The 27,215-nt window shown below is 36.7% G+C and overlaps 1 protein-coding gene across 3 annotated transcripts; it reads left to right on the top strand.

Annotated features, from left to right (window-relative positions):
* Nucleotides 1-820: 820 nt before the first annotated feature.
* CDC7 (cell division cycle 7) lies at nt 821-27,215 on the top strand. Of its 3 annotated transcripts, none has more exons than XM_060624951.2 (12): nt 821-946; nt 1,654-1,848; nt 9,746-9,829; nt 11,262-11,397; nt 14,560-14,653; nt 14,739-14,881; nt 16,252-16,501; nt 17,101-17,196; nt 17,971-18,149; nt 19,004-19,086; nt 21,763-21,912; nt 25,439-27,215. In XM_060624951.2, the coding sequence occupies exons 2-12, from the start codon at nt 1,734-1,736 to the stop codon at nt 25,831-25,833; spliced, it is 1,725 nt and encodes a 574-aa protein (XP_060480934.2). In that variant the 5' UTR covers nt 821-946; nt 1,654-1,733; the 3' UTR covers nt 25,834-27,215. The 3 variants fall into 3 exon arrangements, with proteins under 3 accessions (XP_060480934.2, XP_078307806.1, XP_060480935.2); XM_060624952.2 differs by having other exon boundaries at nt 830-946; nt 1,671-1,848; XM_078451680.1 differs by lacking the exon at nt 17,101-17,196.

Here is a 27,215-nt window from a genome sequence, read left to right as displayed (position 1 = left end):
AAATAATTTTTATTTTTGTCTTGATTTATCATGGTCAGGGTGACTTTGTCTGATGTTGATGTTCTGTGAATTTACAGTCACACACCCCGCCACTACACCAAGTTCATTTCTACCTTTGCACTTGCTCTATCCTTTGCCTGGCAGTCTCTCTTTGTTGGCTCCCATCATGGTGCCTCCTTCCTAGTCACTAACACATCCTTCTACTTTCTTTCAGAGCACAGATGAATATCTGAAAGAATGTTGTTCTTCATTTGTTCATTTGTTCCTTACTGGAATTTGTTCCTCCTTACTGGAATTTTACTTCACAAAGAGATGGTGGTTTTCTGTGGTGTTCACCTGTGGAACCTCAGCCTCTAGAAACCTGCCTCGCAGCCACAGGCTCAATAAATACACTGACTGAATCAGTGTTTGAATGTCTCTGGGCTCATTTCTGCGAATAAAGTCATAAACAACCAACAGTTGCAGGTTTTGTTTGTTTTACTGAAGTAGGGCACTCAACAAAAGGAAGTGAAAAGCAGGGGGTCGGGAAAGTAACCACCTTTTACTCAAAGTGTGCCCGGTTTCTTGTGTGGCCACGGTATGTCAGGATGTGTCAGTACACCTAGAACCTGAGACTTTTCTATTTCTGAATTATCTTTCCTGATAATTGGGCTGGATCCTTAACCTCACGGTTCACTATTCTTTAGCAAAGAATCATTCCCGGGCTTTATTTCTGTAACCGCTCTTTTAACCAACCACCGCCTAGGGCAGAAAACCCAACCCTATCGCGCAAGCGCTCAATGGCTGATGCCGCGGCACCGAGGCCTTTACAGTGCGCATGAGCAACTAGAAGCAGCTAGGCGGGAAGTGTTGCGCAGGCGCTTTTGGCAGAGTCGCTAGGTGGGGATCTCTTGGCAGCGGCGACCCAGGCAGCTGGGGAGCCACAGAAGTCGTATTCCCTTAAACTGTGAGTTTCCGACGGTTTGTTCCATGGCGCGGGATTCTGAGGGATTAGAAACGAATTCTGGATCGTGACTTCGGTCTTGTCGCAGCGCAGTAACCCATCCTCCCACCCCTGTTCGGATCCCGCTGACCCACGGCGGGAAAGTCATGCGCCTGCGCACTAAGCATCCCGTTGGGTCTCGGGTCTGAAGGAGGAAGGTCCTTCCCCGCTGAGCTCGCGGCCGGTGCTCCCAGAAGGATCCCATTCATTCCCTCTTTCTCTCCCCTCCCCTGGTGGCCAGTATCGGATCAGTTCTCCATCAACTTGCATGGGGCCTTGAGCGAACCTCCTGTCGCTCCTTTTCAGTACTCATTCCTCCTTAATTTCCCTCAGGTCAAACCGCTCTCCCCATAAGGCCTACCGTACCCGCCCCTGCTCCCCTATTCTCCATCTGGCTTGTGTCCCGTCGCGCTGCCGCCCCAGTTACCGCCACCACCCTTCGCTCCGCCGCTGAGGCGGCTCCCCTGACTAGAACATTTTCCCCTCGCCCCCCTTGCCTGTGTTGCTGTAAGGTAAAAGGGAAGTAAATGTAATCCTTAGAAATGGCCCACAGTTTTACCCCCTTTGGGGATTTAGACACACGGTGCGCTTTTAAATATCTGCCCCTGTGGGGACTGGCGTTTTTTTACTGCTTGGTTCAGTGAGTGATTTAAACTTCTCATCTTCTCCAGTATTCTAATTTTCACAGCTGCTTTGCTCCCCCGGTGGACATGACCCCTTAGCTGGCATTTTGCATCCCAGTTGTTTTGTGATGGAGGCATCTTTGGGGATTCAGATGGATGAACCAATGGCTTTTTCTCCCCAGCGTGACCAGGTTCAGGCGGATGGCTCGTTAAAAAAACATGAGCAGAATTTTAAACTACCAGGTATGTGTTTAATTCCAAGGATGTGCAGGCAACAATTCTGTGATTTCGGTTATTTTTTTTTAAAGGAACTTCCCGAATGGTAAAGTGAGTTGTATGTTTACATGGGAGTGTTTTACATATCAGTAAAGCTTCCCGAGGTCTGGATTTAAGATTGGATTGCATTTTAGAAGGATTGTAATCCATCCATGTCATTTTACAGAAGTTGCTAGAGTCTAAACATTGGTGGTTATCCAAGAACAGTTTGTTGATACCCAAACTAGAATTTCTTCTCCCAGATCTATGTTCTTATCTGTCTTCATATTGCATTAAACTTGGATTTAGAAGTCGACGATGGAGGAATTTTCACTGGAAGTATTGAAAAGCAGAATTCACTGACAAATAAATAATGAAATATATGTAGCAGTACAAAAGCACTGCATCTCAGTGTACATCTCAGTGTTGACCTTAACCCAGACCCTGAAGTGAGGAGAGGGTCAAACAATACCTGATCTTATACACTAAAATGTGTGCACCTTCATTCCTGCTCTAGCAGTGCCTGGGACATAATAGGCATTTAATAAATATTTGTTAAATAGAGAAGTTCCAGGTGACCATTTCCTTTTTCCTAAAAAATAGCTAAATCTTCTTTTCCATCTTTGTTTTAAGCATGTTTTGGTTGTCCAGAAGATACTAATTTTGACCTTCTATCCATGAGATCTATTTATCCACTACAAAACAGACTTTAACAACACTCTAGAAAAATGATATCACATGCTTTTGCTTTCTGACTAAAACTTAAACTCTTCTTTGGTGTCAAAATGAGTACCCTTTCTAATGTCCCAGTTGTTCCAGTTGCCTGTGCTTAAAAACTCTAGAGTTGTCTTCGACTTAATGATTTATATTTGCTTCTCATAAGAAATTATCCAACTTTATCTTACTTCTTTTTTAATATGTATGGCATTGCTTCTTATTCCTACTTCCACCACAGTAATCTGTTCTCTTACACCATGCTCCTGAATTACAATGAAGTTTCTTACCCTAAACTGCCTGCTTTCACTTCTTTTCCATCCTCCAGTTCATTTGGTACACTGCTACTAGAATAATCTTAAAATGCCACTTCATCCAGTTTCATGGTTGCTGTCCCTCTTCCATTTGTCCTGTTCTTCACAATTCAGCTTTCTCCTGTGTCATTGGACCCATAATACAATAACAACAGTCATTGTGTTATCCTTCTTGTATCTTTTAGCATTCTGTGTATTTTGTCTTTTCATTTCTACTGTAAGCTCCTTGAAGGCAGTATCTCATATAGCTCCTGGTGTATCTTGTGCTTTAGGCAGAGTGTATGAACAGATGAATCCGACATGGCTTTAGCATTATGTTCAGGTGAAAGCTACTATTCTAATATTCTGAAAATCTGGGAAATAAAGAGTAAAGTGAATTGTGGTCTAAATTTCTAAAGTTTTGTGACTTTTATGTAACAGAACATTGAACCTTATAAGCAGTACCTTTAATAACTCATAAAACATGCTGAAATTTTATTCATACTTATTTTTAATATGATGCTTAGTAAAAGCTAAGGTTATATAAAAAATAACTTCAGTAAGGAGTAAAGCTAATGATATCCAGGCCCATAACTGTCTCATGAGCTAATATGATTCACTTTCTCTTGATGGAATAACTTTTGAATGGTAGGACATTTTTGTATATCTTTGTATTCCCAGAACCTAATAGTATCCAGCACAGAGTAGGTGCTTAAAAATACATGAATGAATGGTTTAAGGCAAGGATATAAAGTAAAATACTTAGTGTAATGGACGAATAACATGGCCCTTTGTTTTAGGATATGTTAGCTTTTGTAGCTCTTTTTTTTTGATAAAAAGTGTATGTGATTATTGACGAAAATTTAAAAAGTGTAGAAAACTCAAATAAGGAAATAACGTCCAAATTTTATACATTATTATACAAATATTGCCCCGTTGACCTTTTGTTACAGTCCTTTAGTCATCCTGCGCATAACGAGATACATTTCAAACAAGCAAAACTAAATTAGGATCGTAGCCAACTTATTTCTAGTCTTTATTTTTTACTTAGCAATATGTAACTTGAACATTTCTTATGTAAATTATCTACAGCTTGGTTTAAGTTGACTGGCTAATGTTTCATTGCATAGTATGCTACAATTTATTTAATTACCCTTTTTAGTAAACCTTTAGATTGTTTTCCATTTTTTCCTATTAAGAAAAATGCCACAGTGAACAAAATATTGGGCATAATATTGTATCTAATGTTTACTTTCCTCTGTATTGTTGAACTATACTATAAGTTGCGCTTGTGATGTGTTATATGGATGCTCTTAGCTCTTGCTACTAAAATGGGTTATAGTATGATTTGTGTGGGACAGATCCAGTTTATGCCTGTTGTCACACTGTAATTGTTATTAGTGTCCCCTTTCACTCCCAAGAGTGCCTAAGTTTGGGCTAAATTATATGATCTTCCTAGCTTAAGAGATGTAAGTCAGTACACGAAGCTTCAGAATAAGCGTCACATATATTTCTAGAGTGGCAGTTTTACTCCATTGTAAGTAATTGAAAACATTTTGTTTATATGATGAATATTAAATATTATGTGCAATTACTTTTCTAGGTGCTGGAATAAATCAGTGCATAAAACAGACAAAAATCAATGCCCTCAATCTACTGGAAAGATAGATGATAAAAGAAATAATATGTTCAAGGGTGGTTAGTATTGTGAAGAAAATATAGAAGGGAAGTGGAGATAGGAAGTGTTGGAGTAGGAGATTGTGATTTTTAAGAAGTGTAATTGGTCAGAGAAGACTTCAGCGTGGTAACATTTGAACTAAGACTTGAAGGTGGTAAAGTGATGAGCTACATAGATATATGGGGGAGAGCATGCCAGGCAGAGGAAACAGCAAGGGAGAAGGCCCTGAGATGGGAGTGTGCCTAGCATTTAGGAATAGCAAGGCCTTGTCCAGGTCCTTGTCACTGGAGGCTGGAGGGTGATGAGAGTGATGGCAAAGAGAGGTATGAGGAGAGGAGGTAGTTCCTTCACCTTTATATGAAGCAAGCTGTGAAACTTTTACTAGGTTTGAGCAAAATAGTGACATGGTGACTTAGCTTTCTCAGGATCACTCTGGGTACTATGTTACGAATAGATGGTACAGGCCAGCAATGATGGAAGTTGAGAGCATAGTATTAAAGCCACTTGGATATATTATGTAGCAGGAAAAATATTTTTCCTTAAAATTTCAAAATGGAAGCCTAGACCTTCATGTTTAAAGTATAGGCATTTAGGGGTGCCTGGGTGGTTCAGCTGGTTAAGCATCTGACTCTGTTTTGGCTCTGACAGCACAGAGACCTGCTTGGGATTCTCTCTCACTCCCTCTCTGCCCCTCTCCCGTTGGCACATACTCTCTCAAAATAAACTTTAAAGAAGAAATAAAGTATAGGCATGTAAATGTTTTTGGCTTGTAGACTTTTCAGGATCTTCCCCCTGATGCTCAAAGTATATATTCATTCTCGTCTCTGCCTTTAGTGGTGTTTTCTGTCATTTAACATTAATGTTCTCTTTTGCTATTTACTCTCGTCTCCTTCAGAAATGAGGATTTTGCATTCAGTTTGGTTGTCAGAAAGTTTTACTGTTGTTTGAAAATGTCAGAGTTGTTCTGTAGTGACAGGAAACTAATATAAACATATTTTGAGTTTTGTAAAGATACGTAAGTGCCTAGCAAGTTAGTAGTGGCATGAAAACACCTTGAGCTTACATATTGCTTCACGTGGCTTGTGTATTACAGTAGTTCCTTATCCTCTCTGGTGATTTCTAATAGTTAACCAGTGTCTCTATTACTGACTGCCAGCTCATGCTAATACAACGGGAAGTTCCAAAACATAGAACTCAAAGGAAAATTCATCTAATCTAACCCCTTTGATTTTCAGGTTAAGAAAATGAGTATTAATGTGGTTTAATGATAGGAGTTGAATCTGGGCTTTCTTCTATTTCAGCACCCAATAGTACCTTCTGTAATAATGGAAATGTTTCTATGTTGTCACCTATAGCTAATACGACAGGAAATTTTTAATTTTTTTAAATTTTAATTTAAATTTAAGGGGCACCTGGGTGGCTCAGTCGGATAAGCGTCCAGCTTCTGCTCAGGTCATGATCTCACAGTTCCTGAGTTTGAGCCCTGCATTGGACTCTCCATTCTCAGTGCAGACCCTGCTTCAGATCCTTCCTCCCTCTCTTTCTGTCCCTCCCTGCTTGCGCATGTGCACTATCTCTCTCAAAAATAAACATTTACTATAATAATAATAATAATAAAATCTTTAAAAAATAAATTTAGTTACATGAAACTAGAAGACAGCACAACTCTGTATCATATGACTACAGAGCTTTTAGTATTCTCATATATACACACACACAACAAAACATCCACACAAACACTTCAATACATTTTGTAGTAAAGAGACTACAAATAGGGTTCTTAACATTTCATTGTATTTAAATACCATTGATTTAAAAAAAATTTTTTTTAAGTTTATTTATTTTGAGAGAGAGAGGGCACAAATAGGGGAGAAACAGAGGGAGGGAGAGAATCCCAAGCAGGCTCTGCACTGTCAGTGCAGAGCCTGATGCAGGGCTTGAACTCATGAATCGTGAGATCATGACCTGAACTGAAATCAAGAGTCAGATGCTTAACTGACTGAGCCACCCAGGTGCCCCTAAATACCATTGATTGTTAGATAACCCCATTTTATCTGCTGCTCAGAAATGCTGCCAGTTATACTATGACACAGTGCTTTCTTATCACCTAGAATTTTTTATCTTATACTTTTTGAAAGAGTTCTTTTGGATGTAATTAGACAAATAATTGTATATCTCAGGTACATAATTAAAAAGGAAATTAAATATTTAACATCTTTCTTTTCTGAGTCACTTTGAGTATAGTCACACTTATTGACACCCCATTTTCCCCCTCATAATGTTCTCTATACGTTAATGATGCAGAATTTCTTTGAAGAGTTCATTTTTTAATTACCATTTGTTAATGCACTCATAAGAGCCCAATTATGTGGAGCTGACCTACATTTGATTCTGCTTCATCACCTTTACCACTTTTCCCTACAACTGTTTGCTCTTAAAGGGTTAAATGTGAATGCTCTTTTATGATTTCTTAGATTTTCGTCAAGTCACTGATACCTGTTCTGTAAGTATTGATACTGGCTGACAATAATTGTAAGTTGCATCCCAATTTCAGAGTTTTTAAAATTGTGTTTCAGAATCAAGGACATGTAATATAAAATTGAATATATCATTTTTATTACCCTTTCATGGTGCCTTTCCTGTGACACTGGAATTTGAAGCTGGTTGGAATTGACACCCATTAAGAAAGATTATAATTGACTATGGCAAGAATGACTGCTAGAGGCTGGCTTTTCCCCCCTGGCTTTGGTTTTGGTTTCTAGAGTGAAGTAGTGTGGTAGCGTATAGTGAGGTAGCTGCTACTGTCTTGACTTCTTCACTCTTTTGTAACGTCTAAACTTTTGCTTTTTTTCCCTTCAGCTATCTCTGAATGCCCATAATGATAGTAATAATTCATTCACTGAACAAGCATACCAGGCACTGTTCTAACTAGGAGCTGAGTGTACTGTGGTGAATTATGCACACAGGGAACAGTACTGGTGGAGCTTATGTTCTAGTGGGAAGAGGCAGAGAGCAAACAAATAAACAGGATGATTTTATAGTGGACAAGCACTCCAAAGACAATAAACAGGGTAATGAGAGGAATGCTGTTTTAAATAGGATATCAGAGAAGAACTGACCTTTGAGCCAGCCACATGAAATAATAAGGGAAAAAGATTTCAAGTAAAGGGTAAAGCAAAAGTGCTAAAGAAATAATGTTAATAACTACAACAGAATTACCACTTTTATTTAATATTTGCTATGTGTCAGGCATTGTGTTAAAAACTTCTTATGTATATTATTTCATTTAATCCTCACAGTATCTCAGTGGCATGGGTACAGTTATTACCCGTTTTCTGTGGATGGGGAGACTAAGGCTCAATGTAATAAGCTGTGTGCTCAAGGAAAGTCGTACCTAGTCTGGTAAATAATGGAGCCAGGATTTTAATTTAGTCCTCTCATCTCCAAAACTGGTACTCATAATTACTGTTCTAGTATTGCCTCGTGTATTGAAACCCATGAAGCTTCTCCAGTTACCCATGAAGTAGATGGGAAAGTAAGTTCTTCCCATTTCCTTAGATGGATTGATACAATGGAAAGAATACTAGATCTTCTTGGACTAGATCTTGGCTTGTTATTTAGTTTCCAGCTCTTAATGTTCTTCTTCCCCCTCAAATTCATCCTCTACTTGTCATCTTCCTGCTTAAAAGTTTTCCATGGCTTTCAATTGCATTCTTTCCCTCTCCCTTCTTCAGCCACATTGAATTTCATTACCTCCCTCACCGACCTCTCCCCTTGGATAAAATAATCCATGCCTTTTTCCTTTTCCATGCCTTTGTGTACATAGTTCCTTCTTCGTAAAATGCCTTCATCCACTTTTTCTACTTGGTGAGTGCTTCAAAACACAGCTTATTTGTCACCTGGAGCTTGCTGTGTTCATTCCCCTCCCCTTCCTTATATCTAGTAACATGCATTCTTGTATTATTATAGTTACTGTCTTGTGTTCAGAGCTTTTAACACCTGACTTTTCCACTAGACTAAGCTCTTAGAGAACAGAAGTTGCACCAAATTTGTTAATTTTTTTTTTTAACATTCTCATCGCTGAGCATTTTTAAAAAATTTATTTATTTTGAGAGAAAGAGTGAGGGAGGGGCAGAAAGAGAGGGAGAGAGAGAGTCCCAAGCAGGCTCCACAGTGTCAGCATGGAGCCCAATTCGGGGCTCAATCCCATGAACTGCAAGACCATGACCTGAGCCGAAATTGAGAGTCAGACACCCTACCAACTGGACCACCCAGAGGACCCTGAGCACTTTTTAAAACACAGTGTTAAAAGGACACATAATTTCACTTTCCTAAATAGGGTTTTCTTATCTGAAAATCAGGATAATTCCTGTTTTGCCAGTATCCCAGTGCTGTTGTGAAGATCTGAAAAGAATACATGTGAAAGTGGTTTGAAAATGTCTTAAACCATTATATACATTATTTACATTATTACTATTATAACTTAAAAAGTAGCTGATGTTTGTCTTAGATACTGTAATAAAATCCGATAACTCTTAAGTATGTAGTTTTCTTTTATATCCAGTAGTTTATCACATTTGGTATTACTGCCTTTCTTATTTTAACCATGTATATTTTTGTAAAGAGTTTATATGTATTTAAAAGTAGCAGTTTATCTTATCTGGTCTCAAAGATAAAGGATACTATTGATAATTGGGATAGTTGTTTTTTAAAAAATATTTTTAACATTCCTGAGAGCTTTGGTAGAATTTCTCTCTGAGGGTACACTGTGAATACTCAACATATAAAACTTTCCCAAGCTTGTAAGATTTTGTATCTTTGGGGAAGAGAAATAGTTTTCAAGAAGATTACATTGTGTCCTTGTCATGCCATCTAGTGATCACAGCACAAATTGTTTAGTTATTTTTTAAATTAAGCTTCTTTATTGTGTTGTACTCTATGGAGTGACAGTGTATCTGTTAATATAATTCTGAGTAATAGAAATTTGATGTGTGTGATTCTGGGACTTAACAGTTTTATGTTTTTTCAAGAAGTGTGTTACAGCAAGTTAACAGGGTTTTAAATATTTTTGTCATGATTTATTATAGCTACTTTTTAACTTTTTAATTATGTTTTAGAATTTATTTCATTGAGGTTTTTTAACTTAAAGTATAAAATATACTTTCATTAATTATAACTATAAATTCTTTTTCCTTGATAGGTGTTAAAAAAGATATTGAGAAGCTTTATGAAGCTGTACCACAGCTTGGTAATCTGTTTAAGATTAAGGACAAAATTGGAGAAGGTAACTTAGAGATCTACTTTATTTAAAAGTTTTTTTCCCTTATGTTTTGCTTTGTATAATCTTGATTTTCATTACTATATCCTTTTGAAAAGTATATACTTTTTAAAATAATGAGATCATGGTCATATTACTAATTATGACATCAGGTTTTCTTTTTCCCCTGGAAAGAATGAAAGAATAAATATTTACAGTAAAATGAATAGTCCTATTTTAATCTTTATGCTGTTATACCGTTAAAAGTGTTGATATACTAATGTATTGTTAAGGATAATTATTGAAAATGAAAAATTTAAGATTCATGTGGGGGAATTTGATCAAGGAAAGTCCTTTTTCTTTCTCTGTTGTAGTTAGGTAGAACTGTATGTTGAAACAGAAATCTAAGGTGACAAAATGATGGAAATCAAGTGGTAACAATATTTATAAGATGGTCAGTATCGACATAAATGTCATTGAGAGACTGGCAGTCTTGTTGATTAAATGAAGGGTGAATTTATCAGATGTGAAGTGAATGAGAAGGTAAAAGATAATAAAAGGTTTTGGTGGCTATGTTAGGAAATGCCTGAATAGTTAAAAACAAAAAAGCTTCCATTTACTTCATTGTTTGCTTTTCACAATGAAAAGTGTCAAACGCAAAGAAGCCTAGGTCATTGGGCAAAAAAATTAGAAGGTGAGATGTTTTGGGATGTAAGAAGCAGATCTTTACATCTTTACCTTTTTTGAACACTGACTTAGTGTTCAAAAATTTTGTTCTGGAAAACACTGCTGTCCTCCTAACATTAATAGCTATTCCTGGAGAGGGGGAGGGGAGAAGGGTGTTCTAAGGCTAAATAAGTTTGGAAAATGTAGTATGTATGGCTCCCTTTTGGTTATTTGTGATGTACTTAAACACACAAAGCACACAAAGCTCTAGCTTTGGAAATTTTTGTAGTAAAGAAATTTATCAATTTGTTTTAACTCAGTTTTCTCAAATTTAACTGACAACCAGCTCTTTTATTTTTTCTATTTAGTTTAATGCTAAATTTAAAAGCCCAGGTGGTTTTGTAGTTTTTTCCCCCCAAGACTGTTAACAAGTCTACTTCTAACAGACCTGTATCCAACTCTAAAGGAAGTAATTTCAAATGACAGTACTATAGAAAAATACTTGCTAGAATGGATCATGACCATGGAAATATTTTATGCTAACCCAGGCAGATTTACTGTAGAGCTTTGGTAAATTAATATATCCCCTAAAGAATTGAAGACAGTTAAGAATTTATTACAAATTGAAAGTCCTATTTTTAGGTGTTTTTGCTCTTCATGTATAATATCTTTAAATATATTAATGATAGATTAGGATAATTTCATGGGCTCCAGTTTTGGGATCTATTTTAGCATTGTTTCATTAACATTTTTAAAAACCAAATATTGAAAAATTGAATACATTGTTTTACAGGCACTTTTAGCTCTGTTTATTTGGCCACAGCACAGTTACAAGTAGGACCTGAAGAGAAAATAGCTCTGAAACATTTAATTCCAACAAGTCATCCTATAAGAATTGCAGCTGAACTTCAGTGCCTAACAGTGGCTGGGTATGCATTATCTTTAACTGAACTGCCTGTATATTTAAGATTTTTAAGGGGATATCTAACAGAGGTGGTTAGATTGTCCATGAATTCAATATATTTTTCAGTCAGGAGTCTGCAGTTTGGTAGCACTTTTCCCCTCTAATGTTCGGATGGTTAATTAAATTTATATTTTTAGAATGGATTATCCTTGAGGCTCAGCTTGACTTCCTGTTCTCTGACCACTTCTTTTTCTAATCTTCCTGCCAAATCAAACCGTGGTCTAGATATTTTTTAAAATGTAGGGAACTCCTATTTCACATCTCCCCAGCTATTGACAGCCCCATCTCATATTTTATTTGAACAGCAGAATCATCTGGCATGTCTTTCCCATTGGTCTTTCTCTTCTACGTCATTCCTATCAACAAACATACATGATCTAGTATTTCTTATCCCCCTGTACTGCCATCCCTCTTCCATCTCTTTCATCATTTCTTTGCTGCTTTTCCCAGCCAGACCCCTCAAAAATGATCTATACATACTATTTTCACTTCCATACCCTACCTTCACTACTCTCACCGTGTGTCTACTTTTCTCTATACTAAACTGAAACTACTTTAGATAAGAGTCCACTGTGACTTCCATCTTGCCAGTTTCTTTTTCTGTTCACATGAACCCTAGGCAGAGTTTAACATAATTGATTTGAACCAATGTCTTTTGACTTCTATACTGTCACATACTTCTTGTTTTTTTCCTCCTTTATTTGGCCTTTCATTGTCAATATCTTTTGCCAGTTCTTCCTCTTCTACGTGACATCTAAATGTTGGAGTTTCTTGGTGCCTTATCCTAGGCTTTCTTGCTCTGTACTCTTCCCTGGGTAGTATGTATTTCCATGTGGCTTTAAGTGTATGATAGTGATTCCCATAAGTGTATATCTTGCCTCAGACCTCTTATCTGCAGATTTGTATATACCCACCTACTGATTTGACATTTCTACTTGAGTACCTAATAATTATCTCAAACCTAATGTGCTGAAAATTAAATTTTAATACTCCTTTGCCTGCCAAAACCCCCACAAAAACGCCTACTACAACAGCCTGTTTTCATCTGCTCATCTCAGCCTCCATCATCAAGTCCTGGCTATTTTTGCCTCCAAAATATATCTAAAAACCCATTCATGTCTATTTTCTCAACCACTACCTCAGACCAAACCTAGATTACTACAATAGCCTGCTTCTTCTCTTTCCCCCTGAATCCCATGGTCACAGAACAGCTAGAGTAATCTTTGAAATATAAAAATTTGTATGTATGTAATATAAATTGTATACTGTTATTTCCCCCTCTTAAAATCCTTCAGTGGTTTCCCAGTATTCTTTGAAAAAAAAAAATCCAACCTTATATCATGCACTCTTCCCACCTCCCTCTCTGTGCTCTAGTCACTTTAGTTCCCTCAGATTTGTCTCGAGCTTTCTCATCTCAGGGTCACTACCCATTACTGTTCCCTGGTCACTAAGTCCTCTCCCAGTTTTTGCGGGCTGATCTTTCTGATCTGAGCAAGCTTCAAAGATGTCATCTGAATTAAATTAGATTCACCTGTTTGTTATTGTCACAGCACCTTTTGATCTCTTTCAAAACCCTCATAATCTGTCCTTTGTTGTCTTGTTTATTATCTGTTACTGTTCATTAGATAGTAAACTCCATGAGGGCAGAAATCATGTTAAGTTTAATTCACCTTCCCATCCCTAATATCTAACATACTGTCTGCCAAATAACCATGCCCAGTAAATATTTATTGCGTGAATGGACAATCCTATTTCTTTGTTTTGCCCCTATGTTTATTAGAGAAGACAAAAGAATGAGATGGCCTCTGTAAGGCATAATTACATACATTCTACTCCCTTGAATAAAATTGTTCCTTTTTCCCTGTTTTAAATATTTTTCTCTACCACTTTTCTATTCCATGTACTTCAAAAAAAGTTCATGCTAAAAAAAAGTCTTTATCTGATCTTGCTTCCTTTCTAGCTCCCACACTGGTTTTTCTTCTTTTTTTTGCCAGATATTTTAGGCAAATTGTATGTTCTACTTCCAGTGTATCTTATTTTCCCTTCTTAAGTCCTGTTTGGCCTCTTCCTTTCCACTTAAATTATTCTCAGAAAAATTACCAGTTAATTCCTCTTTGCCAAACTAAAAGCCTTCCCTCAGTCCTTATTCTCTATGACCTTCATACTGATGACTACTTCTTTTAAAATTCCTCATCTGGGTGACATCCCTTTCTGGGCTCTCTGCCCCTTTTTCCTTATTTTGCCCTCCAACTTGGCAATTTTCCAAGGCTCATTTGCTCTTCTCTCTAATCATTTTCACAGCTTTAGGTATCACTTCTCCACAAGCACTGTCACTGACCTCTCACTTCTCACATAAGATTTAGTTCTGTATCTAGAACTTCTTATCAAAAAGAGGGAGGTCTTCGTTTTTGATGCTTCTTTTCCTGATCTCTCTACATTTTTAGGTGGTATCCATGTTGTTCTACTGACTCAAAACCATGTAAAGTTAATTTCCTCATCTTTTATGATGCAATATAGCATAGTAGTTAAGAGCATAAGACCTAGAGCAAGCTGTCTGGATTCAGATCCTGGCTCCATGACTTACTAGTTTAGTTAAGTTCCTTAACTTAACTTGGGGGGAAGTTCCTTAACCTCTCTGTGCCTTAATTTCCTTAATTGTAAAAAAAGGGGGGAGGAAATAATAGCACTTTCCTCATAGGGCTGTTGTGAGGATTAAGTGAATTAGTTAATAGATGTAAACTGCTTACTTAGATCAAAGCTTGGCAAATATAGTGAATGCTTAATAAATGTTAGCTATTATTTTTTAATTAACTTATTCATTACTATTGCCATTTTATCTGCTACAAAGGCTTATTAATTCATTATTGTTTTTCATCTTGTCCTTCTCATTCTGTTACTTCCCCAATTAAAACTAATGATCTCATGTTTGAATTATTATACTAACCTCATAAATGGTGCTATTTTTGTACAAGTCAGTTAAACGTGTATACTGTCATACAAGAGAGTAGTTTTAAGTAGTTTTCCAGCATTTTATGCATAGCTAAAGTTGCATTTTTAAAGAAACTTAGCATAAGGTTTTATTTCATTTGACCTTTCCTTTAAAGTTCATTATGCATTTTTCCACTAGGGGGCAAGACAATGTCATGGGAGTTAAATACTGCTTTAGGAAAAATGATCATGTGGTTATTGCTATGCCATATCTGGAGCATGAGTCCTTTTTGGTAGGTTTTAATACTTACTGACTTTTTATTGGCTAAATATTTAATTGAAAGCAATTTTATGATCTTATTCATAACTTTATTTTAGGACATTTTGAATTCTCTTTCTTTTCAAGAAGTACGGGAATATATGTTTAATCTGTTCAGAGCTTTGAAACGCATTCATCAGTTTGGTATTGTTCACCGTGATGTTAAACCCAGCAATTTTTTATATAATAGGCGCCTAAAAAAGTAAGTATGAAAAGTTACTAGAAGATATTTACACTTGAATGAATTTGTGCTATGGGGTTCACCTGGGAGATAGAGAACGTACTATGACAGCCATGCACAGATTTTTTTGTTTTAAATTTTCATTGTGGTTGGGGAATGGAAATACAGTGAAACAAAAGATAAAATTATATTAGTAAAGCAGTGTCCATTATTAGATACACCATGGTTCAGTGGAAATAGCACTTAGCTAAAATAAACTTAAAAACGGTATAGGCCTTTTTAACTTTCACATTTCTCTTATCTCTGGGCTTCATGAGGGAATTAGAGCACATGATAGCCAATTTCCTGTTTCAACACTGAAGTTCTGTTATTATGTAAGTTTGTATTGTATATGTTTATATATATATATGTGTTTTTTATACTGATAGAGGTGTTGTAAAGCTGAAAACCTGGCTTAAATACTGTTTATTATATGATGGATCCTACCGAGAGTGGTAGGAGGTATAGAACTATAACTTCTTGGATTTTACACTTCTGACTTTTCTCTTTAATTTTCTTTAATTGAATCAAGTTTTAAGCCTATGGTTTTATTTTATTTTTTTCTCTTAAGTTTATTTTTTGAGAGAGAGAGCAGGAATGGTGGAGGGGCAGAGAGGAGAGGGAGAGAGAGAGAATCCCAAGCAGCAGGGAGCCCGATGTGCAGCTCAAACCCACAGATCATGAGATTATGACCTGAGGCAAAATCAAGAGGCAGGCGCTTAACCAACCTGAGCCACCCAGGTGCCCCTAAACCCATGATTTTAATTAATTTTTCTTTTAAGCTTGTTAATTAAAAAGTATCTACTGTGATGCCATCTTAACCATCATAAGAGAACAAAGAATTGGGCTTATATCCTGCAGTCCTTGTCTGTCTTGTCAGCACAGGCCATTGGAGAAAAGGGAGAAAGATTTTTGTGTGTGTATGGGATGTATCATTCCTTAATTTTCAAGCCTAGTTAGCTTTTAAATCATTACCTTGGCTATAAACTCATTTTTCTTGTCTTTTTTCAAGAATGTTATAAATTGTTTGTTTTTTTTTAAACGTTTATTTATGGAGAGAGAGAGAGTGGGGGGAGGGGCAGAGAGAGAGCAGGAAAGAGAATCCCAAGCAGGCTCCCTGCGGGCAGCACTGAGCCTGATGCAGGGCTTAAACTCATGAACGGGGAGATCATGACCTGAGCTGAAATCAAGAGTTGGACACTCAGTCGACTGAGCAGGTGCCCCAAGAATGTTATAAATTCTTAATCCCCTAAAGAATTATACTTTTTGTGTAAATATGATTAGAGCATATTATGATGTTACTATGCTTTAGTTGTTACAAAGAAGTAAAAATGCTTGCTTTTGTTTCTTAGGTATGCATTGGTAGACTTTGGTTTGGCCCAAGGAACCCATGATACCAAAATAGAGCTTCTCAAACTTGTCCATACTGAAGCTCAACAGGAGAGTTGTTCACAAAATAAATCCCATATAATCACAGGAAACAAGATTTCCTTGAGTGGCCCAGCAGCACCTAAGGAGCTCGATCAGCAGCCTACCATGAAGACCGTGAAAAGGCCCTATACAAATGCACAAAGTCAGATTAAACAAGGAAAAGATGGAAAGGTTCTACCTCTTTTATTTAAGTATTAATACGGTTTTAGAAATGTACTTCTTTATCCAACAGAGGGAGATGTAATACCAGGATAATACTTGCAATTAAAAAATTTGTTTTTACATTTGTTACATATTCAGTTGATTAGATTCCACTAAGATTTATAATAGATCGTTTCAAAACAAATTACTTGGTAGATTTATAATGTCTCTATGTTACATTATGTAACAAAAATGGAAAATAATTTTTCCCTGCATGTTATAAAGTTCAGATTAATTATCCTTTTTTAAAGAAAACATTAGTTATAGGGGAAAAATTCTGAAGTGTCTATCTCCATTTTAGCTGCACAGCAAAATGTAACATCCATGCAGGTGGTTTTTAAATTTTTTAGTTATATATATTTGTGGATTATGGTAACAGTTATATGGGTGTTAAGAGTTCTGTCTAGACTATTTTCTCCTTTCACAGAAGTGTTTTGGTGCCTGAGAATGACTTGGATGCAGCTGTTTTTGTTTCATGTCACTTAACTCTTTCAAAACTGGCAGAGTACAGCTGGCAGAAAGTGTTACAGATATAATCCTTATTTTCCTTGTTTTTGTTGGTATTGTAGGAGGGATCTGTAGGCCTTTCTGTCCAGCGCTCTGTTTTTGGAGAAAGAAATTTCAATATACACAGCTCCATTTCACATGAGAGCCCTGCAGTGAAAGTAAGTAATGTAGCTTAATAGTGCAATCATCAGTCAGTACACTGAAGAGAATTTAGGGATTGGTAGACTAGCATTTATTATTACTCCGTTTTTAAAAGTAGAGTTTTGCTGTGGCAGAAGGTATTACTGCTTTGAGCATCTTGTCAACACTTTTATTTTCTCCAGTTTTTTTCCTGAACTTTTCTGGTGGAATTTTTCATCATTTTTGGTTAGCTGACTGTTTGTTGTTGCTGTTTTCTAAAGGAACATTTAGAACATTAAGGCCTTTTCTCTCATTACTAGGATGTGAGCTCCTAATAACTAACACATTTCTGACACACAGTTGATGGTGTAAAGATGTTTATAAAGTTTACAAAATTGTCATCAATATTAAACGGTTTTAAATTGACTTACGATATCCTATAACAGCTAGATAGCATAAGCAACAAATTAAAACTGATTTTAGCCAATGTAATTGTGCAGTTTACAGTTCTGAAATGGAGTTAGACACTAGAACGTAACTGTATTATACTTGTGTAACCTATCAGGAAAAATTCTAATAAAGTGTAAGTCACATATTTACCAATTGAGGACTGATTAGTAAATTTTAATACATTTATTCCACAGAAGAAAACTAAAAAGATTTTAAATACTTTAATAGACAACTGTTTACTTACAATCCAACAGCACATTCAGCAGTTTTAAACTGTTCTGCTGTTATGTTTTGCCATGCTAGCATTTGAAGGCATTAGGTTAAATATCACAGAAATAGGAAATGTGACTTTTCTTTTACAGCTTATGAAGCAGTCAAAGACTGTGGATGTACTATCTAGAAAGTTAGCAACAAAAAAGAAGCCTATTTCTACAAAAGTTATGACTAGTGGTGTGATGAGGAAAACTGCCAGTTCTTGCCCAGCTAGCCTGACCTGTGACTGCTATGCAACAGATAAAGTTTGCAGCATTTGCCTTTCAAGGTAATGTGATTTAATGCTGCTACAAAATCATCAGCATGCTGCCAGACATGATTAGAAATTGCATTGATTTGGTGGGCAGTTGATTTAGTGCAAGGAAGAGAACAACACGGTTCTGTGAACTACGCAGACACTAATGTGGAGAGGTATGATGATGAGCAAATGATAACTATTGTCATCTAGTGTTCATTTGACATGAATTGCTCATTGGAAAACACATTTGCTCTTGTATGCAAGTAATTTTGGTGGGGGCAGGGATGGTTTCTTTGGAACCTTGGATTTGCACATTTTACTTGCTGATTTAATCTTTTGTTACCTTATTACCGCCTGTGTAGAATAATCAGAACCAAATAATAGGGTGTCTCTCTCACTCCCACCTCCTACTCTTAGTCTCATAAATTCCTCCCTTTCTTTCAAAACTTGCATGAGCTTTCTTGAGCCTTTCCTGATTAACTTAAGTATATAAGTCAATAAGTATGTCAAATTAATTTTCTAATATCACTCCAAACAGAAGTGATTTTTATGCCTCTGAATTCTGTTGCATTCAATTCTGGTGTATTTTATTTTTCTCTTACGGTTCTTATAATCTGCTACCTCCTTTTACACCTGGAAGTTACCTTAAAATTTTTCTGGAATAAGGCCTGGTAACTTGAGGGGTGGGGAGTGGGGGAGGGACCAGTAGGAAGCAGAATCTAGGATTTTCATCACACTAGATTATGATTTGCTTTATAAATAACTTTTATTTATATAGATATCAAGGCAGAACTTATTGTAAAATAAATAGATAAATGTTACTTTTTGGTCTTAAATAATTAAACTTTAACATAACTAGAAAACTCTTATTTCGTCATCATAAGGCGACAACAGGTTGCCCCTAGGGCAGGTACACCAGGATTCAGAGCACCAGAGGTTTTGACAAAGTGCCCCAATCAAACCACAGGTATGTTGCACTAGAAATACAGAACCCAATTAGAATTGGTTATCCCAGGTATATTTTATTTTATGACCTTTATGTTTTACTAATATTAAGTTTTTCTGCTTTTAATAAGTTATGTAAGTAGTTCTAGCAGTGTGGCAGTCCCATTTTTGAGATAATGCTATTGAAAATTTCTACTCCTAGTGTTGGGTTTGTTTTTGCTTTTTTTTGTTTTTTTCTTGTAACAGACTTTTTCCTGTACAATGCATCTTGCTTATCTATTTACAAGATGATTTTGCTACGAATTTTGTTAATGTCATATTTGTAGAAGAAAAATTGTGTTTAGTAGTCTTTGCTAACTTAAGACTTGCAGCATTTTATCTGTTTGCCCAGTACCCCCCAAAAGTCTTCTGTGCTGCACTGCACATAAGATTGTGTATTTGATTAAAATTATTTTTTGTTATTGTGAAAATAATACAGTAGAATTAAAGAGTTTTGAAAAAGGAAAAAAATCTAGAATCTACCAAAGTTGTCATGAAGCCAGAACCCAGGAAAAAAATCTCATTGAGTAAATGAATCCTGCCATTCCCCTAGATAATGGACTTGAAAGAAATGCATTCGTCCATTGTGTGTATTCTGTACTTGCTAATGATACCAAAAAAAAAAAAAAAAAATTATCTGCTTATACTCTCAAATAATTGTAACCTGTTGAGCATGATTGTAAATCTTCATATGAGGTATTTTAGGGATATTTATTCCTTTTTGAAGGGAATATGGAAGGAAGTTCATTGAAGAGAAAACCACTGAGAAGAGAACTTAAATTGGAGTAGATGGTTGGCATTGATGCATGAGCAGAGAATCTGAAGAAACAGCATGGTCTAGTCTAGTCAATAGGAAACAAGTTTAGTGTTGCTAGAATGTAAGATGGAAGTGAAGGAATGGTGAGAAATAAACCTGATAATAGGTAGGCAAGTCAGATCACACATGTTAAACAGCTTGGACTATATCCTATAGGTGTTGGGAAGTTATTCAAGGGAAAGAGATGGTAATAATTATGTTTTTTAAGTTTATTTATTTTTTAATGTTTATTTATTTTTGAGAGAGAGAGAGAGAGAGAGAGCGCGCGCATGAGTGGGAGGATGGGCATAGAGAGACGGAGACACAGAATCGGAAGCAGGCTCTAGACTCTGAGCTGTCAGCACAGAGCCCATTGTTGGGCTTGAACCCACCAACTGTGAGATCATGACTTGAGCCGGTGTCAGCCACCCAGGTGTCCCTTATTTACTTATTTTTGAGAGAGAGAGCACACGTGCACAAGAACAAGGGAGGGGCATAGAGGGGGAGAAGGAATCCCAAGCAGGCTCCATGCTGTCAGCTCAGAGCCTGACACAGGGCTTGATCCCACAAACTGCAAGATCATGACCTGAGCTGATATCAAGAGTCAGATGCTTAACCAGCTGAGCCACCCCGATGCCCTGATAATTATGTTTTAACTGCATTATTCTGGCAGGTGTGCAGACAGCATAGGTTTTGGAGAGTTGGGGCCTGCTGTGGTCCAGGTGAGAGATGATGAAAGCCTGAATGAGGGCACTAGTAATAGGAAAGAAAAGAAAGGTAAAGGAAAGGCAGAACTTATTGGATAACTGGATGTGAGATTTGGGTGTGGGGTGGTGAAGGAAAAGGCACCCAGGATGTTTATCAGATTTCTAGCTTGGGGGACTTGAATGGGTATCAGTAGCCAAGGGGGAGAATAAAGAAGTAACTGGTTTACAGGGAAAGATAAGGTGAATTGGCTTGAGATATTGGTGGGGACACCAAGATAGAGATGTCCAACAGAGTAAAAGTCAAACTTAGGGAAGTCTAGGCTGGAAATACAGTTAAATGTCATCAGTATATAAAAGATGGTTGAAGCTGTGAAGTAGATGGGGTCAGTCCAGGGAAGAGGTTGGAACTGTGGGGAACCTCAGCCTTAAGGGGTGGGGAAAATGTTGAAGGAGCAGGCAGAGCTACAGAGGGAACAAAGAAAGGCAGGTGATACAATGGCCAAGGTAATGGAGAGCAAATAACTTGGTGATACTGGGAGGTCAGCAGTTAGGAGAGATGTCCCTAAAAGAAAAAATTAGTTTAACATGAACTTAACTTAGTTAACATGAACATTAACTTAATGTCAGAATTCTAGAGATTAAAGATTGTATAGCAGAAGTTAGGGTAAGCACCTGGCTGAAGAAAAGCTTCTAATATTCAATACTTTTCACTAAAATAAGCCACTTTCACTATGGTACATAATTCTTGAGGAACATCCAGATTTTTCCACATAGCTATTTTTGGATTTCTTTTGATCTTACAAAGTACATATCTACTTAGTGTTTTATAATGATGAAATGTCCTTTTAAACTTACCAACATGTTGCTCAAGAAAGAAAATATTGTATTTTGTATTAAGGATGTTAGACTAGGGTTTCTCAATCATGGTATTACACTCTAAGCATCTGAGGAACTTAAAAAATTCTGATGCCTGAGCCCTACTCCATAATTAAGTCAGAATCTCTGAGGGATTGGGCCTGGACATCAGAATGTTTTTTAAGGCTCAAGATTTGCATAGCAAAGGTTGAGAACTATAGATGTAACAATGATGTAAATTGACTACTGATGATAAAATTATAGATATGGAATTTTTTTTAAAGTTTGTTTTCTGTTACAGCAATTGACATGTGGTCTGCAGGTGTCATATTCCTTTCTTTGCTTAGTGGGCGGTATCCATTTTATAAAGCAAGTGATGATTTAACTGCTTTGGCTCAAATTATGACAATTCGTGGATCCAGGGAAACTATCCAAGCAGCTAAAACTTTTGGTAAGCAGTTTTATATTATAGAACAAAAGAAATGCCTTTTTTAATTTCCTATAAATCAAATTATTAAGAAATTCTCTGATGTTATGTAGAAAATTTCTCTGTTGCTTGAAAACTAATAGCATTGTGTAAGAAAATAATTTATCCATTTTTCTTCTATATAATCATTTAATCTCAGCAAGCACAAAGTGCTATTTAAATATTTTAAAGTTCAACTTTATAATCTTAAAAGGATAAGGAATAAAATCTTAACTCCCTGTAGTTATGATTTGACTTTATTACATAAATATTTCTAATAGTATATGTTTTAGTTTATTATATGTTTATTAAGCATCAGGTGTTCTTGGGCTTGCCTTAATTGATCTTAGTTTATACTAACAAGTAAACAGTTAATTATGAGACAGAATAATAAGGACTCAGTAGGGAAGATAATAAAATGTGGGTTGTTAGGTTCCTTAGGGTCAGGGGAGCAAGGAAGAGAAATGTGCAGAACACCTTTGCTGATGGAGTATTATTTTAAGCATATAAATAATATGTTGTGGGAAGTCATCTCCTTAGTTACACAAGTTCTTATACTTCTAAGACTTCATGGGGCACCTGTGAATTCTCTCAACATTGTTCTGGCCAATGACTTTAACTCACATGTTCACCTTGTGTTTATTCTCCATGCACAGTTATAGTTAATATTTTCCAAAGTGGGTGGCTGTGATTGTACCACACAATATAGAATACCCCTGTGGGACAAAATTTCAAACAACCCACTTCATAAGTAGCTGGGTTGCCTTGTGCCCAGCTCCAGGATCAGTAGGTCTTAATCGGGTCCATATCAGAATTATCTAAAGAACTTAAATACATATGCCTATCTCACTCTACTCCTTCCTAGAAAATAAGATTCAGGAAAATATGATACATAGGAAGGGCCTAGGCTTGTTAGTTTGGAAAAACAAGTGATTTTAACCAAGAACTACTTCTAAGAACCACTGCAAAAATGATTGCCCCTTACTTAGACACCATTGCTATGGTCTAATCTATCAGAAAAGCTTGGTGGTGGTTATGAAGAAAGCTCCGTGATGGAGGCTTACCAAAAAGTGTTTCTTCAGCAAAGTCAATCCACAACTTCTCACTTTCTTGCACCTAGTATAAGAAAATTTTATCAAAGGATAATAGGTTGAAATAATACACATACACAAAGGGAAAATGACCATAAATGGAAAGCAAGATGGATTGATACCTTGGAAATTGTATTCTTACGTGAGTATGTTTACTCTCAACTGATTGAGAAAACTTTTCGTCTAGTGTTGAAAAACTTCATGAGAAGTTTATGAAGTTTATCAGAGAATGGACATCAAAACATTTTGTTGAAGAGCTTAACTCTCCCTTATCTGTAGTCAAAGTTATAATGAGGACCAACAATGGAAGCACAACAAGTGATGCAAAAGCATTTAAGGGCAAGTGTCATGATAGCAGTCCTAGGCTTTTAAAGATTTATCATCATAATGTTTGTTCTCATATTAGAAACTAATAATGCCACGTAGTTTTTATCTCGGTTTATTAGTATGACTTCTGCAGCTGTTTCAGTCAAATCTTACTATAACTTTGGGCTGAATACAGAAGGACTCAAAACTTCAGTAGTCACCTTTGTGTTCTCCTTTATGACCCAAAGAAATGACTTGCTTGGGATTAGCAGTGAGAGTACTTGTACTTCTCTTGTGTATAACGTGCCTCACTGTCCTCAACACCTAGACCTGGCCCCACTGTGGATTGTCATCAAGGACTCGTTATATCAAATAAATTCAAAAGAAGGGCGCCTGGGTGGCTCAGTCAGTTAAGCAACTGACTTTGGTTCAGGTCACGATCTCGCAGTTCGTGGGTTTGAGCCCCGCATTGGGCTCTGTGCTGACAGCTCAGAGCCTGGAACCTGCTTCAGATTCTGTGTCTCCCTCTCTCTCTGTTCCTCCCCTGCTCATTCTCTGTCTCTTCTGTGTCTCTTGAGCTAAAACAAATGCCTGACACTTGGTCTGTAACAAAATATTTTTGATTGAATGTATTATTTTCCCTGAATGAGCCTTCCTTTGATCATGTGAAAAAATTTAAGCATGTTGTATAACTTAGGGAGATATTGTAATACATACTGTTAATTATTTCATAACTTCAGCATAGCCTTTATATTAATGAGTAAAACTATATGACTATTTTCCTCTGCCTATAATTTTCTAGAGAGAATAAGAATGATAAAATAGATTTAGAGTAAAAAAGGATTGCCATGTTGTATCCTGAGCAGACTTAGTTTTTGGTCATTTGTTTTCCTTGGTCTCTTCCCTGCCTGCCACCTCCTCCTCCCTTCTTTCCCTGCCTTAGAACACCCAATCCAGTAGTTAGATCAGGACATGTAAAAGTAACTTTATAGCATCCAGAGATAGATTGCTTTTTTAACAACCCATGTATCCCAGAAATCTGTATGCTGTGCTACTCCATTGTTTAGAGCCACATTTCTGTTTAATAAGGAAATCTATAAGGCAAATACAATACACTTTTGCCTGTTTGTGTGCTTAGCTTATGTTTGCCCATATGTGAATAATTCTGTCAGGAAATTGTTTCAGAGACATTTATATTTTTAAAAACTAAGATCTGGCTTATTAACTCATTCAGAAACATTTATTGGGACTTTATGTGGCCCAGGTAGTATTGTTGAATCTGTTCTTACAGAACTTAAATTCTAACCGGGGAGACAAATCTGTCAGACAAATGAGTAGTATTGAGAAAGATAAAATAGGAGAAAGGGAGAGAAGAGGGCTCAGCTGTTTCAGATGGGTCGGTCAAGGACCCAAGTATCTGTCGGGATGTGATATTTGAACAATGACCTGAGAGACTGAATAAAGCTTTTTTATCCAGTCCAGCCACCATTAATTGAGGACCTAGTATGTACTAGACATTGTCTAGGCTTTGAGGATTCAAAAGTAAATAAAATAGACCCTGTCTTCAAAGAGCTCAGAGTCTAGTAGGGGAGAGAGCTCTACAGTTACAATACAGGCTAACAAAAGTAATAGAAATTTTCACAGTTTGCGACACAAGTTTAGAATGTTCAATTCTGTCAGAGTGTCAGGCCTCACAGAGGCCTGAAGCTGAGTGAGGATATAAGTTGGAGTATCCCGAGCACATGGGGGAGCACAGGGGATCCTAGGCAAAGACAGGAACCATATAGCCAGAGGAATGTAAAAGCTAGGAAGGGGGAGAGGGAACAGGAGCTGCAGCTGAGGGAAGATTACAGAAGGATATGGTGAAGCTGAAGGAGTTGACAGTCAAGTGAGTCCCTTACATAGCTTAGTAAGTCACTGCTTTCTACTTACCACTGCCCACTTTATGATTTGACCTTCAACTATGTAGTACAAGACACAAATATTAGCATGTGGTACTCTAGCTCTTACACAGGGCAAATATATCCCCAAAGCACACAATTGGGCATGGATGTTTCCCATTAGAGAGGCTTCTGGTATACTCAAATAATGTACATGTATTTATTCTTTTTTAGGCAAGTCGATATTGTGTAGCAAAGAAGTCCCAGCACAAGACTTGAGAAAACTTTGTGAGAAGCTCAGAGGTATAGATTCTAACACTCTGAAATTAACAAGCGATGTACAAGGGCCTGCTTCTCGTGACCCAACATTTTCAGAGAAGACTGACCATAAAGTTTCTCACCTTATACAAACACCTGAAGTACAGCATTCAGGAAATTCATTGTATAAAGGAGACAGTAATGGCTGTGGGGGTGGTTTGGATACAGATACTACCAATTTAGCAGGCTGGAATGAGGTACCTGATGAAGCTTATGACCTGCTTGATAAACTTCTAGATCTAAATCCAGCTTCAAGAATAACAGCTGAAGAGGCATTGTTGCACCCTTTTTTTAAAGATATGAGCTTGTGATTATCGTTCCTTATTTATAATGTTTGCTATTTGTGTATTATGAGATGGGGTGAAAAAGAGTTTTTTGTAATAGCCATAAGTTCTTGATTAGAGACCAGGGCAGGATGAATAATTTATTTTAAAATTTTAGTATTTGCTGTCTGGCAAATGCTGAAATACGGACTAAGATCAAAGATGCCTAGGATAGTTCGTAGGGCTAACTACATGATCTTTGAGTTAGATCTACCCAAGTAGAACTAGATCTTCAGCTTCCTTAATTACTTGTCACTGCCCTATGCAGAGAAAGAAGCTATTTTAGCCTTAGTACATAGAGGTTTGAGGTACAAATCTTAAAATTAATGGATGTGATCTTAAAATTAATGGATGTAATGGGGACTAAATGAGTCAAAAGACTTACTTTATTGGTTTCTTTAAGCAATGAGCTATGCGTACTTTTAGAAAACTCAACCTGGTGTTGGTGCTCTAACCATTCTATAGGTAAAGGCAATCATTTCCTCTTCTAGAGGCATATATTACACCTTTTATGAACACTAAAATAACTAATGAGAAAATGTTGGCGGTAATACCACTTAAAATTGAATTTATCCATTTTTTAATGTATTTTGTTAAAGTATTTTTTGTGTGAATTGCCACATTAATGGTTTCTCTCTTGATTTTCTTGCCTTCTCTACCCGCACCTAAATTCTCCCTGAAAATAACATGGTGCTTTCCACAAAGTTTCTGTGTGCTTTGTTAAATATTGCACGTGTTTACAGTTGGGTACTTCATGCATACATGGATTGATTAAAGGAAAGCTGCAGGGCCAAGGTGAAGACTGATAGTCCAAAATGCTTTTATTTTTCTCACCATCCTAGGTGTAATTAGGTAGCTGCTAAAAGGAATAGTGAATACAGCTTTGAGAATATTATTGGAGAGTCTCTCCTCTGCGTGGAGCCATCAGGATCTCTATATCCTATTATAAATAAGTTGCTCCTGCTCAAAGAAGATTGATTACTACAGTCTTGGGCTGATTGGGAAGAGAGATAATGAAGTGGGCAGAGTAGAAGAGGACCAGAGGTAGACTTATGAATTACTACATTCCAAAATGATATATATCAGTGACAGCATATCAAACTCTTTGTGGGAAATAAGTTTGGGTGTGTGGATCCACGGAGAAGTTTCCCATTCAGTAAGGATAGAATATAGAAACAGCTTATGGATACAGAACATTTTGTTATTTTGTACATTCAAGTCAGTGTGTCTACCTACTCTGGTAAGTATGGCATATGTTTAGCCATTACCACTGATGTACTCGTTCTTCTCATACTATAATCTTTAAAAAAAAAAAAAAAAAAACTTGAATGTTCTTGAATTTGTATGTTTAATAAAGTTATTCTTTTCTA

This window comes from Panthera onca, chromosome C1, assembly GCF_046562875.1.
Source record: "Panthera onca isolate mPanOnc1 chromosome C1, mPanOnc1 haplotype 2, whole genome shotgun sequence".
Taxonomy (NCBI): Eukaryota; Metazoa; Chordata; class Mammalia; order Carnivora; family Felidae; genus Panthera; species Panthera onca.
Note: the sequence above shows the minus strand (reverse complement) of the source record. Positions and strands in the feature narration are given on the sequence as shown.

Excerpts from the sequence above, each read along its gene's own strand:
- CDC7 (XM_060624951.2), top strand. The coding sequence starts at position 1,734 with ATGGAGGCATCTTTGGGGATTCAGATGGATGAACCAATGGCTTTTTCT. Across the intron at positions 18,150-19,003 it reads TGCAGCATTTGCCTTTCAAG|GCGACAACAGGTTGCCCCTA; the intron begins GTAATGTGATTT and ends CGTCATCATAAG. Across the intron at positions 19,087-21,762 it reads GTGCCCCAATCAAACCACAG|CAATTGACATGTGGTCTGCA; the intron begins GTATGTTGCACT and ends TTTCTGTTACAG.